The sequence below is a fragment of the Lithobates pipiens genome, unplaced genomic scaffold (assembly GCF_037356315.1).
Source record: "Lithobates pipiens isolate NorthernLeopardFrog02 unplaced genomic scaffold, aLitPip1_a1.2 Scaffold_16, whole genome shotgun sequence".
NCBI lineage: Eukaryota > Metazoa > Chordata > Amphibia > Anura > Ranidae > Lithobates > Lithobates pipiens.
Genome location: NW_027507748.1, coordinates 373,606,852 through 373,625,621, shown reverse-complemented (window position 1 = coordinate 373,625,621; position 18,770 = coordinate 373,606,852). Strand labels below are relative to the sequence as shown.

The 18,770-nt window shown below is 44.8% G+C and overlaps 1 protein-coding gene across 1 annotated transcript in view; it reads left to right on the top strand.

Moving 5' to 3' along the window:
* Positions 1–18,770, top strand: part of PPM1D (protein phosphatase, Mg2+/Mn2+ dependent 1D) — a 59,932-nt gene that overhangs the window by 26,942 nt on the left and 14,220 nt on the right. Inside the window, exon 3 of the mRNA XM_077482138.1 lies at positions 6,338–6,462. Within this exon, the coding sequence (XP_077338264.1) occupies positions 6,338–6,462 (125 nt within the window). The remainder of the gene's footprint in view (positions 1–6,337; positions 6,463–18,770) is intronic.

The following is an 18,770-nucleotide window of genomic DNA, read 5'->3' as shown; positions in this document are numbered from 1 at the left end:
AGGTTACCACAAAGGCACCACAAGTTCCACCCCGGCGATACCAGATATGGGAAGCCAGGGTCAGTCTTTGGAACCAATTGGTGGTGCAACTGCTTCTCACACTTCAGCCTCTGTGTACGTGACTGAAGATGCTTTTTCTTCTGCCCTCCAAGGCCTAGAAGGAAGATGAGCGGCTTTAATCGCATCATCTATCCAAATGGATAGAAAACATGCTAGACCCCCCCTCCCCCACTTCAGACCCTTTACCAAGGGAACAATGTGGACAGGATGAGGTATTACCCTCAGGTGACGGAGAGGGAAAAACAAGCTAATTATAGCTCTGTGGAGGAAACAGTTGATGATTCAGATTCGCAATCTGAGGTACAAATCCTTACGGAAATGGTTCGTCCAATTTCATGCTACCCCTAACAGTGTCAGCTGGAAGTCTGGTTTCTTCCTTGGATCCTTTTAAAACCTTATCAGTCTTTTCATGCGTTTCTGGTCCATGCATTACTAGAAAATCTTATTTATGCTGAATGGTATCATCTGGATAAGCATTTTCTCCCTCCAAAGAGATTCTCAGTTCTCTATCCCATGAAGGAGACATTCACCAAAAAGTGTAAGGTTCCAGCAGTTGATGCTGCGATTTCCAGTGCGTTTAAAAGTTTAACTTGTCCTGTAGACAATGCACAAATGCTTAAAGATCCAACAGACAAAAAGTTGGAATTCCTGTTTAAAATCCTCCTTTTTCCTTGGCAGGGACCGTTACTCAGCCTGCAGTTGCAGCAATGGGCATCTGCCAGTACCTAAAGGACCAGCTCACAGATGCTCTTAAAGACCTCCCTGTACAACAGGCCCGCGAGTTGGCCGAACTACCAAAGGCATTATGTTTTGCCATAGACACTATGAAGGACTCTATTCCCCAGACGTTTCCCCTTGTGCTAGTACACATGCATAGGACCCTTTGATTAAAAAATTGGTCAGCCAAAGCTCCTTGCAAAAAGCTTCTGGCTAGTTTCTCCTTTCATGGGGAGTGACTATTGGGTGATAATTTGGATAAATACATCCAAACAATTTCTAGTGGTAAAAGTACTCTTGCCAGTCAAAAGCAAATATAAACGTCTTTCATTTAAACTGACTTTCTCCTGCGCCAGTTGCATCTGCCTCCTAGGCAGTGGTGACTACCCCCGCCATCAGACTCTAGAGGAAAACCTCAGGGTCAGGCCCAGGCTCAAAGGAAGACCTGGGGATGTAAATCTGCAAAACAGAATACTAAAGGCTCATCATGAAGAGGTGCCCCCCCCCCTCACCAGAGGTGGGGGGGGGAGACTTCTGCATTACTCAGAAGTCTGACAAAGGGAAATTCAGGACAGATGGGACATCTCCACGGTGTCTATAAGATACAACTAGAATTTCAGGAGTTTCCACCGTTTCGTTTTCTGAGATCAAACGTTCCCAAAGATCCAGGGGGAAAAAAAGCAATCTGTTTCGAGCATTAAACCGATTATTGGCTCAGGGGTGATCATACAGATCCCCATAGTGCAAGGTTTGGAGTTTTTTATTCAACCCTGTTTACGGTACCAAAACCAAATGGTGATGTCGGACCCATTCTAGATCTAAAGAATCTAAATCCGTTCCTGAAGATCTGTTCCTTTCGCTTGGAGTCGATCAGGTCAGTAGTTTCCATCCTACAAGGAAGAGAACTTCTGGCGTCCATTGACATCAGGGATGCGTATCTGCATGTCCCTATATTTCCTGCTCACCAAAGGTTTCTGAGACCCGAAGGGGAACAGCACTTTCAGTTTGTCGCCTTGCCCTTTGGGCTAGCTACAGCACCCCAGGTGTTCACAAAAGTACTGGCCCCACCTCTAGCCAGGTTAAGGGCACAGGGCATAACAGTCATGGCGTACCTCAATGATCTATTGTTAATAGACCAGTCAGTTGCTTGCTTGGAGCAAAGTGTAAGCATTACAACCAGTTACCTGGAAAGTCTGGGTTGGATTCTCAACTAGAGAAGTCTTCCTTTAAAACCGCTAAGTAAGCTGGAGTATTTGGGCTTGATTATCGACACAGCCCAGCAGAAGGTGTAATTGCCTCTGGCAAAGATCAGCTCCATATGAGAGCTGGTGTAGATGGTCAGGTCGAAAAGAAATCCCTCAATTCGCCTTTGCATGAGGTTGTTAGGAAAGATGGTGGCTAAATTCGAAGTAGTCCCCTATGCCCAGTTCCATTGGAGACTGTTGCAAAACAGTGTCCTCTCTGGAGCAAAATGATCCAAGCTTTGAACTTGTCAATGCGGCTGTCCCAAAGCCTCAGTTGGTGGTTACTAACCCAGAATTTGCTGAAAGGAAACTCCTTCAGACCAATTATCTGGAAAGTAGTAACGACGGATGCCAGCCTTTTAGGCTGGGGAGCAGTACTAGAGAAAACGACTGTTCAGGGACAGTGGTCAAAGACCGCAAGAGCCTTGCCCATCAACATCCTAGAAATTTGAGCAGTACGCCTGGCTCTGAAAGCCTGGACTTCCAGGTTAAGACATTGTCCTGTCAGGATTCAATCCAACAATGCTGTGGCCTATATAAATCACCAAGGCAGCACCAAGAGTCTCTCGGCGCAAAGAGAGGTGAATCATATACTAAATTGGGCAGAAAGGAATATTCCTTGCCTATCTGAGTAGAGAATTGGCAGACGGACTACTTAAGTAGCCAGCATTTATTCCTGGGGTAAAGGTCTCTTCATACTGACATTTTTCGAGCTATTTGCCAAAGATGGGTGACTCCGGACGTAGACCTTCTATCGTCCAGATTCAGCATTAAGTTAGTCTACTTTGTGTATAGGACAAGGGATCCACTCGCATGCGGAACAGATGCATTGGCGACCCCCGTGGGATCAGTTTTCACTGATCTTTGCATTCTCTCCTATTCAGTTGCTGCCTCAACTTCTTTGCAGGATCTAGCTGGAAAGAGCCAGTAATCCTGGTAGCACCAGCATGGCCCACAAGGTCATGGTATTCAGAAATCGTAAAGATGTCAGTGGTGAATCCATGGTCCCTTCCACTAAGGCCAGACCTGCTCTCACAGGGGCTGATATTCCATCCTACCTTACGAGCACTAAATTTAACGGCCTGGCTATTGAAACCCACATTCTGAAGAAACAGGCTTTCTGCGTCAGTTATCTCTGCTGTGATTAATGCAAGGGAGCCAGCTTCCAGAACTATATATTATAGAGTCTGGAGGGCTTTTGGTTCCTGGTGTGAATCCAAGGGTTTGCACCCTCTGAGATCTCATCGGCAGAATTCTTGCCTTTCTACAATTAGGCATAGAGATGACGTTCGCCTTGAGTACTTTTAAGGGCTAAGTCTCAACCTTATTGATCTTCTGAGAAGGAAGCTGGTATTTTTGGTTTCTATATCCTCCTCAGCAAGGAGCTTTTTGCAATTTGCTGCACTCTCTTTTAAAGAGCCATATTTGATTATTCATGAGGACAGAGTGGTGTTACGCCCTCGCCCAGGCTTTTTCCCAAAAGTGGTTTCAGGCTTTTACCTGAACCAAGATATTGTCCTGATATATATATATATATATATATATATATATATATATATATATATATATATATATATATATATATATATATATATATATATATATATATATATATATATATATATATATATATATATATATATATATTTTTTTTTTTTTTTTTTCCCAAAACCATGTTCCAAGGAAGAAAAGTCACTACATTGACTTGATGTGGTGAGAGCAATGAAAATCAATTTTTAAAAGCAACTGCTCAGATTCGTAAGACTGATGTCTTATTTATTCTGCCAGAGGGCCCTAAGAAAGGACAGGCAGCGTCAAAATCCACTGTTGCTAAGTGGATTCAAGCTTATGATTTAAGGGGTAAGATTCCCGTTTCAAGTTAAGGTGCATTTTACCAGGTTGGTTAGTGCTTCTTGGGCAGTGTGTCACCAGGCCTCCATGGCTTAGATCTGCAAGGCCTCAACTTGGTCTTCAGTACATACATTCACAAAATTTTATCGAATGGATGTAAGGAGATAGGAGGATATCGCTTTCGGGCAAGTGGAGTTTTGCAAAGCCTAGACTCTCAGAAAAAGTCGCAAGGCCTTCCTGCGTTTCAGCTGCTGGCTTCAATAGCATGGCTGTTTGAGACCCAGGTCCTGAAGGATAGAGGCATTTCTGATCCTGTCATCCCCCTCCTTGCTTGAGGTGAGAAAATCTGACTCTTGAATCTTCAATCACACATGGAAGACTTACTTTGGTGCGAGAGCCAGCTTCTCAACCCCTCGGAATATTCTATTCTTGTGTCCTAGCCTTCCTCTAGCCTGGCCAGCGCCTGGCTCTGTACTCTAATGGGACAGGTTTATGCCTGATCTATTCTATTCCAGAACCGTTTTGGCTTTACATTCACTTGGCAAAACCATAGAACAAGCAGTAACTCATTTCAGTCCTCAACTTTGACCTCCCGTCTCCCTGGAGTCTGGTACTATTGCCTCTCCTAAGACCTCCCTCTGAACTGATTCTATATATCCTGTTAAAAGTAAAAGTAAGCTTTGTTTTTTTTTTTTTTTGTTTTTTTGGGTGGCCTTTACCTTCAGTAAAGCCTAGTACACACCAGTAGTGTGTGGGTGTGTTGTGTTTTTTAATTTTTAATTTTCTTTTCTTCTTCCCCTTTTTTTTTTTTTTTTTTTTTTTTTTTTTTTTTTTTTTTTTTTATTCAACCCTGCAAAAAATCCGACGTTAGTACAGCGTTCTTCCCTGCTGTTGTACTGTGTTCTGACAAGGAGACGGCTGACTGGGAGCCGTGTCGGCAGACCTTTTTCAGTCATGCCCCTTCTGTTTCTGGCGGTCCGACTCCAGTACACACCCAGCCAATGCTGACTGACATTTGGCTTGTGTGTACTAGGCTTTAGTGTTCCTGATTTGGTTGCCCTTTTCTTCTCCTCTAAACAAGGTGGTCCTGAGACCCAGACTCTTCCCAAAGGTGTGCTTTCTTTCATCTCCCTTTCCTATGTCATGTCCAGAAGCATGTCAAGATTTCACTCCACTGCCTTGATGTGTTCAGAGCAATTAGGGTCTACCTAGCTGTAGCACCTTCAGAAAAATGTAGTCTTTGTGACTCGGGCAGCTCATTCGAGGGCTTGTGTCCCCAAGGAAAGTGTTTGCCCCTTCTTCCCTATCAGGGCCTACTCCATCAGATCTGTGCTTGTTTCTTGGGTATCTGTCTTACAGGTTTTCAGGGCTGTCACCTGGTCTTCAATTCATACTTTGTCATAGTTTTGCTGGGTGGATCTATGGCCTCGGCTGAAGTGAGCTTTAGTAAAGCCAGTGTCCAATCACCTAAAGGTAGCAGCATATAACCACGGTCCTAAGTATTGTTTTTATTTTTTTTATTTTTTTTTTAGACTTGGTCTAAACGTAAACTATGCACTCACTGTTCATGGGTGGTACCACAACAAAAGTTTAAAAAAAAGGGTGTTTTAGAAAGGTGGGTATGTTTTTAGCATGGCCAGCTCTGCCTTCCAGATGCATCTTGGGAGATGTCGGTATTCTTCCTCTTAACATGACCAGGTAAAAGGTGTATATTTCAGGGTAAGGCTTGGGCACAATAAAATACTTCTGTCTGTTTTCTGTAAAATAGAAAATCTTAGCCTTTTGAGTTTGAAATTCCAGGTTGGTGTTCCCAGACAGTTTTTTTTTTTTTTTTTTTTTTTTTTTAGCATGCCTTATATTAGATCTGTGAGCAAAAGGGCTAAATGCATGGCTTTCTAGCTGCCCAAATCACTTCCGCTAGAAAACACGCTCCTGGATGCTGTAACAGCCAGGAGTATGTTTAAAATTCCTTGCAGCCAGCTGTTGTTTAGAAAGGATGATGGTAGACAAGTGTTTTAATAGTAAAAACCGTTAACGAGAGGTCATAGTGCAGACTGCTTCTTCTTACACTTATCAAGTGTAAGACCCCTTTCACACTGGGGTGTTTTTCAGGCGCTTTAAGAGCATGTAAAGAGCATGTTAAATGCTTGAAAGAAGCCTCAACTGCAATCCTAATGTGAAAGCCCAAGTGCTTTCACACTGAGGCGCTGCGCTGGCAGGGCGTTAAAAAAAAAAAAAAATAAATAAAAAAAAAAGTCATGCAAGCAGCTTCTTTGCAGCGCTTTTGGAGCAAATAAGGCACAGATCTGGAAATACAGCTTCATCATACTGTATGAACATCTGTGTGTGTTTTTGTATATATACGTGTGTGTATATATGTGTGTATGTACATAATGCTCTACTTTATTTTTTAGTGAATGTAATTGTCTGAATTTTTTTTTTTTTTTTTTTTTTTTTTCATATAGTGTTATTAATAAATCTGGTGTAAATAGAGTGGTTTGGAAAAGACCTCGTTTAACACACAACGGTCCTGTAAGGAGGAGTACAATAATTGACCAGATTCCTTTCCTGGCTGTGGCTCGTGCCCTTGGTAAGCGTTCAGCTCTAAATCATATATTGCATAGATGGGTTTTTTCTACTGTACTTTACTATTGTATTTTTTTTTAAATTTTGCATAGAATAAAGATCACCGTTCTCCCACGATTCTCGCAGCATCACATCTTTCACATTATACAAAATAATTGGGCTAACTTTACTGTGTATTATTTTTCATTAAAGTGTTTTTACAAAAAATATTGCATTTGAAAGACTGCTGCACAAATACTGTGCGACATAAAATATTGTAACAAAGGCCATTTTATTCTCTAGGGTGTGTATATATTATAGATACAATTTTTGAGGGTTCTAAGTAATTTTCTAGCAAAAAAAAAAATTTTTATTTTTTTTTTTTTTTTTTTTTGAAAATATTTTTATTGAGTTTAAGACAGACAAAGAGACGTCAATAAGTAACAGTAAACATGCCACAGCATTAGGACTAGACCCACGCAGGGGCCAGTGAGTTGCTTCCAACATTATTAATTCTACAGCTGTAGCACGTCCACAAGAACAAACAACAACTAACTTAGTGCTAGGTTGGCTCCCACTCAATTGAGATATCTAAGGACCAAATTTTTCGGGCCGCAAGGGACTATAAAAGAAATGAACTAAACCCATAGCAGTGGCTACACTATATAAAAAGCAAATAAAGAAGTAAATCGATACTATGCACCCACTGCAACAAAAATCCCATCCACCCGTAAAGTGGCAACATGTACATGTTCAGTTTGTGGACGCTGTGGAGGCCTCAGCCAGCCACCTGGCCCACACTCTCGTATATTTTTTGGGGCATCCTCTATTATGGTATGTTTCCTTTAGGGCCGGTTCACACAGCAGGCGAGGCGACTCCGACTTGCCTCGCCGCGACCTGCCGCGGCCTCAGCGGCGACTTGCAAATGACTTCTGTATAGAAGTCAATGCAAGTCGCCCCGAGGTCGCCCAAAAGTAGTACAGGAACCTTTTTTTTGAGTCGGAGCGACTCGAGTCGCTCCTCTCAGAACGGTTCCATTGTACAGAACGGGGGCGACTTGCGAGGGCGAGGCGAGTCGTGTCGCCTCGCATCGCCCGCTGTGTGAACCGGCTCTTATAATGTGGTATACATTATTGACATGAGTTTTCCACAACAGAGTTGACGGCGGGGCCTGCTTTTTCCAGCATAAAGTGATCATTTTTCTGGCATAAAAAAGGAGTCCTATCAGAGTTCTGTCCGCTATCCTGGGGGCTAACCCCTCTACTAAGCCTAGAAGGCATATCTGCGGGGTTTGGGCTACACCTATTCCCACCACTTCTTGAATTACAGATAGAACCTGTGACCAGTAGTTTTCAATTGCCGGGCAGGACAAGAAGATGTGTATGAAGTCACCCGGATCCCCAGTACATCTCCAACATTCCGAGGACAGGGAGGTTCTCATTTTATGCAATCTATACGGGGTAATATATGCCCGGTGTAGTATTTTGTATTGTATGAGACGGTCTCGAAGTGAGACCAGGATTTTGAAGGGGAAGTCCCACATGTCCTCCCAGTCCTCGGAATCCAGATCCGGGATGTCCTGAGTCCATCTTTGACGGAGCTAAAAAAAAAAAAAAACTTGCAAGCAAGTGTCGGAAAAAGGTTTTTGGTCTTTAGGTGATTAAACGCCCATCTACAGACTGAAGTTCACCTTCCTTCCCTGTGCTATTTTTATATTTCTGTGCTGTTTGTGCTTTGAATGACAATTACTCAGTCATGTAACACTGTACCCAAATGTAACTTTTTTTTCTTTGAGAGACCAAACTTTCTTTTGGTGGTATTTAACCACTTCTATACTGGATCATTGTCTTATGACATCCGCAGGAACACTTTGTCCCAGGCGGGCATCATGACGTCCTGGGCTTCTCGTTACTCCTGCGGGGGTCTGCAGTGCGGCGATCGAGGGTGAGGCGTGTCCCTCAGGACGCAGCCCATCCCAGATCAGTGTAAATAAAAATCACCTTCTTACCATGTGACCAGCTGTGCCTGTCAGATAATGTCAACAAACTGCAGTAACGAGTTGTTAATGGGCTGATGGTGGACCCTCTCTTTGTGGCCAGGCTGTATAAAATTCTCACATGTGCTATCGCCATACTTAGGAGTAGCAGAATGTATTTTGCGGTGTAATTTTTGCTATGTACGCTGTGTGTTAAAAATATCTTTAAAATGACCACTTTCCCATGTTTTACAATGACTTGTGGGGCAAAGAACTTTCAAAAGACTCATTATGCCTCATAGAATATACCTTTTGGGGTGTATGGTTTCCAAAATGGGGTCTTTTTTGTGGTTAATTCCATTGTCCTGGTGCTCCAGGGGGTTCAAAGGTGTGATGGGTTGTTAGGAAATTTTATGTGCAATTTATGCTCCTAGAAGGCTTGATGGTGCTCCCTGCGTGTTGGACCTCTCTATATGCACAGGCTGCGATAAAGTCCCGCCACATGTGGTATCGCAATATTCTGGAGGAGTAGCTGAATGTGTTTTGGGGTGTAATTGAATATGCAAATAACTTGTCATGAAAATGTCTTTATCGTTCATCATAGGACACAGAGCCTTAAGTAATTACTTGGTGGGTTATGGGCCTACCTTCAGATGTTGACACTGGTATAACCAATACAGGAAGTTGACTCCACTATATAACCCCTCCTCCTTCCAGGAGTACCTCCCGTTTTTTCACCATCGTCTAAGTTGTTGGTCATGAGTGAAGATGATGAAGGTGCTCTGTGGAGCTCCTAGAGGGATCCATGACTTATTTAAAGAACCTCCACAACCAGATCCATCCTCGCCACTGAGGCCATAAGATGGTACTTGGATCTCGATGCAAGAACGAGGTTTTGCCTGTAACGCTTCTCTTTGAGAGTTAGACCCTAGGAACCAGGTCTCTCTTTGGTCTTGCTACATTACCTAAAGCTGTCCTGAGGGGTGCTATACAAGGCCCAAAGGAGCGGAACCCCTATTAAAAGAGCCCCAGTCTTTGAGCGTGTGATAAGGCAACCCGCCGTGATGGATGAAGTTTGGATCTGCTTTTTCAGCAGTATCCTGCAGCGTGGATAAGGTAAGGGAAAAAGGTTAGGCGTTTTTTTCCTTTTTTTTTCTTAAAAAAAAAAAAAACCCTCATATGCCTAAATGCCGTAGAACAGCGCTGTCTCAGTAGATGTGTAGTCCAGTGGAGGGGGTTCTTTTTTCCTAAGGGAATTAGCAGGCTGGATGGTTATCAGCTGCTTGGCAGATGAGGGGAAAAGTTACCCTATATCATGAAAGCTCAGCAGAGTTTAGCAGCATGCTGACAGAAACCCCCCCCCCCCCCCCCCCCCCTCTCTTCCGCCTCTTCCCCTCTCCCTCCTCTCGTGGGGAGCTGTACAGCACGCTCCTGGTCTCTGCCATGTTTCCCACTGACATCACATGCTTGGACGCACACGGGAGCATGCAATGTCCCCTACCTACCAACACCTGGGGGGACAGGGGGGGCGGCTGTTCCTCTGACATACTTATCGACCAGTCACATTCTTCTTAGCTGATGTCAGACTTTTCACGCTGGCTTCGGTGGCTTCCCCTCCGCAACAGGGGAGCATCCCAGGGACACTATCGATCGGTGCTTGGGGTGCGCTTTTAATGTGAGCACATTACAACAAATTGCTTGATGGGTCAGAATCGCCCAAATCCAGAGATGCGATCGTGGTGGATGGAGAATCGTGATAACTATTCTACGATTAATCGTGCAGCTCTAACTGTGGATGTAGTTATCTTTTGGTGATGTGCAGTGTTTGTGCTAAACTTCTTTCTCTTTCGTTCATTGATGGACACAGCTTCTGACCTTAGGGTTGTATTGCCCCTTTAGAGGACTAGGCAGAAAGTGTTAGAAACAGCAACACTTGCACAGTACTGCCCAGGTGGCGGTCCTACTGGCTATAACCCCTCACACTGCATCTAGCAGCTCAGTTTTTTTTTTTTTTTTTTTTTTTTTTGTTCTGCCTAGTATAGGAGAAGGACTTGTCTCCCGATGGGACCATTGGTCCTGGGAATTTTTTATTTATTTTTTCTGCATTTTTGGTTCCTGTGATCTTCAATCAACAGCCGTGCTGGGTGACAGGCTGGATAATATAGATCATTGTAGTCTCCCCAGTCTGGCCATCGAGCGTGAGCAGGCACTAGCTACGCGCTGGGTCGGCCCCGTCTATTCCAGGGGCAGCCGGTAAGCTATATGCTCCGGGGCACACACATGACCAGGCTACTGCTGTCTGTATCCCTGTGTGCCGTGGCTGGCAGCCACCCAGTACTGCTCGGGTGATGGGTCTGTCTGTGGAATGTGTCCAGCAGTTCCTGCAGGAGGGCTATGTGTGGTTCCACCTGTCTCCGCAGGATGGAGCAGCTGGGCATTCCCTGGGAGGTCGACTAGGAGGTCTCTCCCTGCCTTTCTTCTCTCCCTGCCTTTCTTCTCTCCCTGCCTTTCTTCTCTCCCTGCCTTTCTTCTCTCCCTGCCTTTCTTCTCTCCCTGCCTTTCTTCTCTCCCTGCCTTTCTTCTCTCCCTGCCTTTCTTCTCTCCCTGCCTTTCTTCTCTCCCTATGCTATGGGCCGATGTGACTGGGCACATGGGGGTGTGGTGTATGTACCTGGCCGGGGGGCCGGGCTCTGGGTCCTGACAGGGGGCTGCACATCCTCTTCCCTTTTTTTTCCTGGGCCACGGTGGGTGTCTGCTGTGTGAGCCATATGGGAGGCCGCCGCACGCTCTGTGGCCATTTGCTTGGTGCCGTGGCCTTTTTGTAGTAGCCACAGGTAGTTTTTTTTGCCTTCAGCCATTTTCTTGGCGCTCTCAGGCGGTTTTTTGCTGAGGCGGCCGGTGGCCATTTTCTAGTAGCCTTAGGTTGTTTTGCCTCTAACACTGGGTGCTAGTTTCCTTTTTAGAACAGCACGCTTCCACACAGACACCTCGTAGATGGCACAGGGTAGAGCAGACCACAGCAGCACAGCGCAGTACCTGGCTCAGCGTGGTGAGTCCTGCGGGGGCCCCTCAGTCTGTGCAGCTAGGAGGGTGGTGGACCTTTGTGTGACTTGCCTTAGGTCCCTAAGAGTTGACAGGCGAGTGTGGGTTAGCATGGCATCTGATGCTAGCGCTTCTTCCCCAGACATCCCTGTGATGGCAACTGGTTCCCCTGCACCTGCAGTGCCTATGGACGCTCTGTTGGCGATCCTGGAGGCCTTTTTTGCCGGGGTGGAAGTGGTGTGCATGCACAATGGGTAAACGCCCCTTCCCCCAACCGTCTTCTGGGGAAAGCTCTGATTCAGACTCGGCCCCCGCTGTGACTGGCGGCCCCTGTTCTGATATATCAGAGGATGCATACCAGGACTGTTCGGACAGTGAGGATGACTCGGAGTCAGTGCAGGAAAAGGCGCTTGTAGGAGCACTTATTACAGCAGTGGGGATACCCTAAAAATGGAGGATACGGCGGGGGTCATCTATAGAGATGTCGTTCCCTTTTGGGTCCCACAAGCCGGCCCGCACGCCTAAGGTCTTTCCTTACCTAACTTATTTTGATACTTTTTTTTATTTTTATTTACAAGGAATAGGGAAAACAGCAGCGGGCCTTTTCAGTCCCCAAACACATGACGTTGCGTTACCTCTTTTTTGAGGAGAGTTTCCTGAAGAAATGGACATATCCGGTTGTTGGGGGGGGGGGGGGGGGGGGTAAATAAGGTAACCATGATTCCGGTGGAAGGGACTCCTGCTTTCAAGGACTCTGCCGACAGAAGGGCTGAAGCGGTTGACCAGTCCTTGTTTACCTTGGTGGAGTCAGCCTTGCGGCCAGTGTTAGCCACGGAAGATAATGAATTTGCGCTTAATATCAAAATCAATACTAATGGCAGCTAACACTATTGTTGGATACAATAAAAAGACGTTAAAGTAGTGTAGCACGCATTAACAATACATAAAAGATGTGAAGTTCATAATAAAGTTCATGAAAAAAGAACCACTCAGGATGACAACCACCAAAAACTTATATGCAGAGTCCACCATAAAGAATGAATAAGATAAAATACCCATCACCTTCACCCAAACACACTGACCCTTACCATCAGTGTATAGGCGATACACATTGAATTCAGGATGATGGAGATGACAATCTCTCCCACTTCAAAAGGCAATAGTTGTAATAGCGTATCCCAAAGAAAACAAATCTTTCACATCTGAAAAGGTGATGGGAACTGTTCCTCTCGAACTAATTATGTTCCAATAAGCATCCGGTAACACAATGTTCATGTAAATGTAAAAGGCAAAAGAATGCTTATTGCGCAGACATCCTTATACCAAAATGTATTCAACAAGGTAAAATGAACTCGCATTTGATAAGTAATAACCCATGCAGATCATACAGCGCTTCCAACCATAAAGATGGCCGCCGTCTCACTGTCCATTTGCATTCCGCGTCATTTGTCACACATCACTGGCGTCGCCCAACGTTTCGTCATCAACATGTGTCTTCGTCAGCGATGAATGATGCGGAATATGAACGGACGGTGAGACGGTGGCTATCTTTATGGTTAGAGGCGCTGTATGATCTGCATTGGCTATTACTTATCAAATGTGAGTTCATTGTACTTTGTTGAATACATTTTGGTATAAGGATGTTTGCGCAATGAGCATTCTTCTTTTGCCATTTACATGAACATTGTGTTACCGGATGCTTATTGGAACATATTTGGTTCGAGAGGAACAGTTCCTGCCACCTTTTCAGATGTGAAAGATTTGTTTTCTTTGGGATACTCTTATTACTATGATTGCCTTTTTGAAGTGGGAGAGATTGTCATCTCCATCATTCTGAATTCAATGTGTATGGCCTAATCGCTGATGGTAAGGGTCGGTGTGTTTTGAGTGAAGTTGAGGGGTATTTTATCTTATTCATTCTTCATGGTGGACTCTGCACATTAGACATTTTTGGTGGTTACAAGTGCCAGGGAAACGTATAATTTTCCTTTTTCTTCATATAATAGTATAAGTTTTATATGTGTGTGTTTGTGTGTGTTTGTTTTTTTTCTTAGTCCCTTGAGAGACACCAGGAATCTTTTTTTGGGTTATACTACCACCTACAGGAACCTAGTGGCACTCCGAAAACTACAGGCCAGCCCAAGATAACCCTCCCATTATCAGCATGCTTCATTTTTTGCTAGTATTCTAATAGCATGTAGATATTTTCTTCAGTTCTGCTCTATAAAACACAAACTTGTTTTTTTTTTTTTTTTAATAGCATTAATTTACCCAGCAGGCTAAACAAAAAAAAAAAAACAACCCCAAATCACCATACTAACACATCCAATGTTAGTGCGGCGATCTCCCCATGCTGAGCTGCTGTTCTGATAGTGGACTGCCTCCTGCCAGAACACACCGATGGCTGCCAGCGCTTATCGGATGCTGGCTTACCAGCATGCTCGTTTGACAGAAGCCTGTCTTGAGATCAGATTTTGTCAGACGAACTGTATACACAGACTAAAAGTCGTCTGGTTCCTACTGAACCAACCGTTTTTGGCTTGGCCAGTGTGTACCCAGTAGCAGGTGAGTGGATCACAAGTAAAAGAAAATGGGGAAAAACGCATGTGAGGAGTCTGGGGGCCACACACCCCTATGAATATATGGAAAAAGGAAAAGTTCTCCCATGGGGTTTTTTAGCGACGTGGTGTTTTAGTCGATGGAGAAATAATAATAAAATTAAATAATTCCATTTATTTATACAGTGGATAAAAATACACCTAGATTAATTTCTTAAAATTATGAACTCTGGTTACAGTCTAAGACATGTTCCATTGATATTAATAATAAAAATCAGCAATACAATAGTACAATTGACGACATTTCGTGTGAGTACACTGACGCGTTTCAACCAAAACTATCACGGTCTTCAGGGGGATTTTTACTCTGGCTAGATATATCAGAAAAATATTAGGATTCTGACACTTTAGCAAAATGTTAGCATCTATTATACATAAATTAGATTATATTTACCGCTCAAAAAAATAGGCTTCGGAGCATGATACGTTAACCAGAGATTGTTGATAAAATATACAACATGGTCCCAAGATCCTCATTGACGTACCCCACTTCTCCAAGTAGGAACCAACCCAATAGAGAGCTTGCAGGGAGTCGCACATATGGGCTTCAAAGGGGATAGATGACATCTGTGATATAATTCAATAAGTAATAAAAAATATATATTTTGGCAGCATTTTTATAGCAAGTATTAACAAAGTTGATCTTTAACCACTTTCAGACCGGACCATTTTGCTGGTAAATGACCAGAGGTCTTTTTACACTTTGGCACTGCGCTGCTTTAACTGGTAATTGCGCGGTCATGCAATGTTGTACCCAAACAAAATTTGCGTCCTTTTCTTCCCACAAATAGAGCTTTCTTTTGATGGTATTTGATTGCCTCTGCGATTTTTATTTTTTGCGATATAAACGTAAAAAGACCGCAAATTTTGAAAAAAAATGATATTTTCTACTTTTTGTTATTAGAAAAATCCAATAAACTCAATTTTAGTCATACATTTAGGACAAAATGTATTCAGCCACATGTCTTTGGTAAAAAAAAAGTCAATAATTGTATATTTATTGGTTTGCGCAAAAGTTGTCACATCTACAAACTAAGGTACGTTTTCTGGAATTTACGCAGCTTTTAGTTTACGACTGCCTATCTCATTTCTTGAGGTGCTAAAATGACAGGGCAGTACAAAACCCCCCCAAATGACCCCATTTTGGAAAGTAGACCCCCTAAGGAAATTGATAAGAGGCATGTTGAGCCCATTGAATATTTTATTTTTTTGCCTCAAGCGATTGAATAATGACAAAAAAAAAATTTTTTTTTTTTTTTTACACAAAGTTGTCACTAAATGATATATTGCTCACACATGCTATGGGCGTATGTGAAATGACACCCCAAAATAAATTCTGCTGCTTCTCCTGAGTACGGGGATACCACATATGTGGGACTTTTTGGGAGCCTAGCCGCGTACAGGGCCCCGAAAACCAAGCACCGCCTTCAGGCTTTCTAAGGGCGTAAATTTTTGATTTCACGCCTCACTACCTATTACAGTTTTGAAGGCCATAAAATGCCAAGATGGCACAAAACCCCCACAAATGACCCCATTTTAGAAAGTAGACACCCCAAGCTATTTGCTGAGAGGCATGTTGAGTCCATGGAATATTTTATATTTTGCCACAAGTTGCGGGAAAATTACAAACTTTTTTTTTTTTTTTTTTTTTTTTCACAAAGTTGTCACTAAATGATATATTGCTCATGCATGCCATGGGCATATGTGAAATGACACCCCAAAATAAATTCTGCTGCTTCTCCTGAGTACGGGGATACCACATATGTGGGACTTTTTGGGAGCCTAGCCGCGTACGGGGCCCCGAAAACCAAGCACCGCCTTCAGGCTTTCTAAGGGCGTAATTTTTTGAGTTCACTTCTCACTACCTATTACAGTTTTGAAGGCCATAAAATGCCAAGATGGCACAAAACCCCCACAAATGACCCCATTTTAGAAAGTAGACACCCCAAGCTATTTGCTGAGAGGCATGTTGAGTCCATGGAATATTTTATATTTTGCCACAAGTTGCGGGAAAATTACAAACTTTTTTTTTTTTTCACAAAGTTGTCACTAAATGATATATTGCTCACGCATGCCATGGGCATATGTGAAATGACACCCCAAAATAAATTCTGCTGCTTCTCCTGAGTACGGGGATACCACATATGTGGGACTTTTTGGGAGCCTAGCCGCGTACGGGGCCCCAAAAACCAAGCACCGCCTTCAGGCTTTCTAAGGGCGTTACAGTTTTGAAGGCCATAAAATGCCAAGATGGCACAAACCCCCCCCCCCCCAAATGACCCCATTTTAGAAAGTAGACACCCCTAAATTTAGGGGTACACTAGTGAGACTAGGTAATAAATGGCGGGTGCCCTGAAACTATAAAAAAATAACTAACCAACCAGCGTCACCTGTAACAGTTATATGGTGATCACTGGTGAAAGGGTTAACTAGGGGGCAATCAGGGGGCTTTATGCGGTAGTATATGGGGGTCCCTGGCGCTATAAAAAGCTGCGGCGAACCTAAATACCTACCTGCCTAACTAGCGTCACCTGTGACACTAATACAGCGATCAGAAAAACGATCGCTTATTAGGCTGGGTTCACACTGGAGCGATGCGGGAACGCCACGAATGCGCGGCGGGTTCCCGCATCGCATGCCTCCCGGCGGCAGTTCACACTGCCCTATGCGAACTGCTGGGAGTGTCAGTGAAATGTTAATGACACCCCCAGATCAGTTCGCATATCGCAGTGCGATCTGCAAACTTGGATCGCATGGTGTGAACACCCATGCGATCCGATTCTGCTGCGGACCAAAAAAAGGGTCCCGTGCGAGTTTGCGGCGGGTGCGGCGGGTGCGACACGAATTCAGCCATACTATCTGTATAGCTGAACTCGAATCGCACAGAGATCGGATGTGATTTGCACTGCAGTGCGGTGCGAATCACATCCGTTCTCATAAACCGCTGCAATGTGAACCCAGCCTTAGTGACACTGGCGACGGGGGGTGATCACGGGGTTAAACCTTTATTGGGGGGGTTAGGGGGGTACCTTAGAACTAAAGGGGGCTAACCCTAACTGCCCTAATAGTTATTAGTCACAAATGACACCTGCCGGGTGATCAGGGGGTTAAACCTTTATTAGGTAATAAATGGCGGGTGCCCTGAAACTATAAAAAAATAACTAACCAACCAGCGTCACCTGTAACAGTTATATGGTGATCACTGGTGAAAGGGTTAACTAGGGGGCAATCAGGGGGCTTTATGCGGTAGTATATGGGGGTCCCTAGCGCTATAAAAAGCTGCGGCGAACCTAAATACCTACCTGCCTAACTAGCGTCACCTGTGACACTAATACGGCGATCAGAAAAATGATCGCTTATTAGGCTGGGTTCACACTGGAGCGATGCGGAAACGCCGCGAATCCGCGGCGGGTTCCCGCATCGCATGCCTCCCGGCGGCAGTTCACACTGCCCTATGCGAACTGCTGGGAGTGTCAGTGAAATGTTACTGACACCCCCAGATCAGTTCGCATATCGCAGTGCGATCTGCAAACTCGGATCGCATGGTGTGAACACCCATGCGATCCGATTCTGCTGCGGGCCAAAAAAAGGGTCCCGTGCGAATTTGCGGCGGGTGCGGCGGGTGTGGCGGGTGCGGCGGGTGCGGCGAATGGCTGAACTCGAATCGCACAGAGATCGGATGTGATTTGCACTGCAGTGCGGTGCGAATCACATTCGTTCTCATAAACCGCTGCAATGTGAACCCAGCCTTAGTGACACTGGCGACGGGGGGTGATCACGGGGTTAAACCTTTATTGGGGGGGTTAGGGGGGTACATTAGAACTAAAGGGGGCTAACCCTAACTGCCCTAACAGTTATTACAGTCACAAATGACACCAATGCAAAAAAAAAAAAAAAAAAAAAAAATATGACATTGGTGTCACTGTGACTGGGGGGCAGGGGTAATTGGGGGGGTGATCGGGGGGTAAAGGGGGGGTGTGAGTGTGCCTGGCATGTTCTACTGTGTGTGGGATGTGTTGGTGCAACTCACTGATCCGCTCTCCTCCGTGTCGGAACGAAAAATACCGACACGGAGGAGAGAATACATCACTTCCTCTCCTGTGTTTACATTACAGGAGAGGAAGTGATGTCACCGGGGATTTCCATTCGTCGGGAGCGATCGCGAGGGGGTGGCCATGAATGAATGGCCGTCCCCTCGTCCGGGATCGCTCCCGAACGAAAACCGACCGCCGCAGGCACCGGGCGGGGGCCCGATCGGGCCCCCGACCCGCGGGAGGCAAATCACGTACATCTACGTGCTTATGCCTGCCCGTGCCATTCTGATGACGTACATCGGCGTTAGGCGGTCGGCAAGTGGTTAATAGGACGAGGTGCTGAATTGGCTCCACAATAGCAGGTCACCTGTAAGAGATCGGAAATTATAACCCATTGTACTTCAGCAGAGTCCCTAAAGCAGGGGTCAGCAACTTTGGTTGTGTACGGGCGGGGGGGGGGGTTACACAGAGGTTGCTGTGTACGGCAGGTGGTGTATGCAGAGGTGGTCCTCAGTGGTTATAAGTTTCACTCCCTGCCTCTTCCTTGGTTCCTCAACTGGACGAGCAGGAACATACAGTATTTCACACAAAGGAAGCAATACAAAGAACAGTACTTTTTTTTTCTTCCTATAAGTACATGGTACAGCAAGCACATATCGGTAA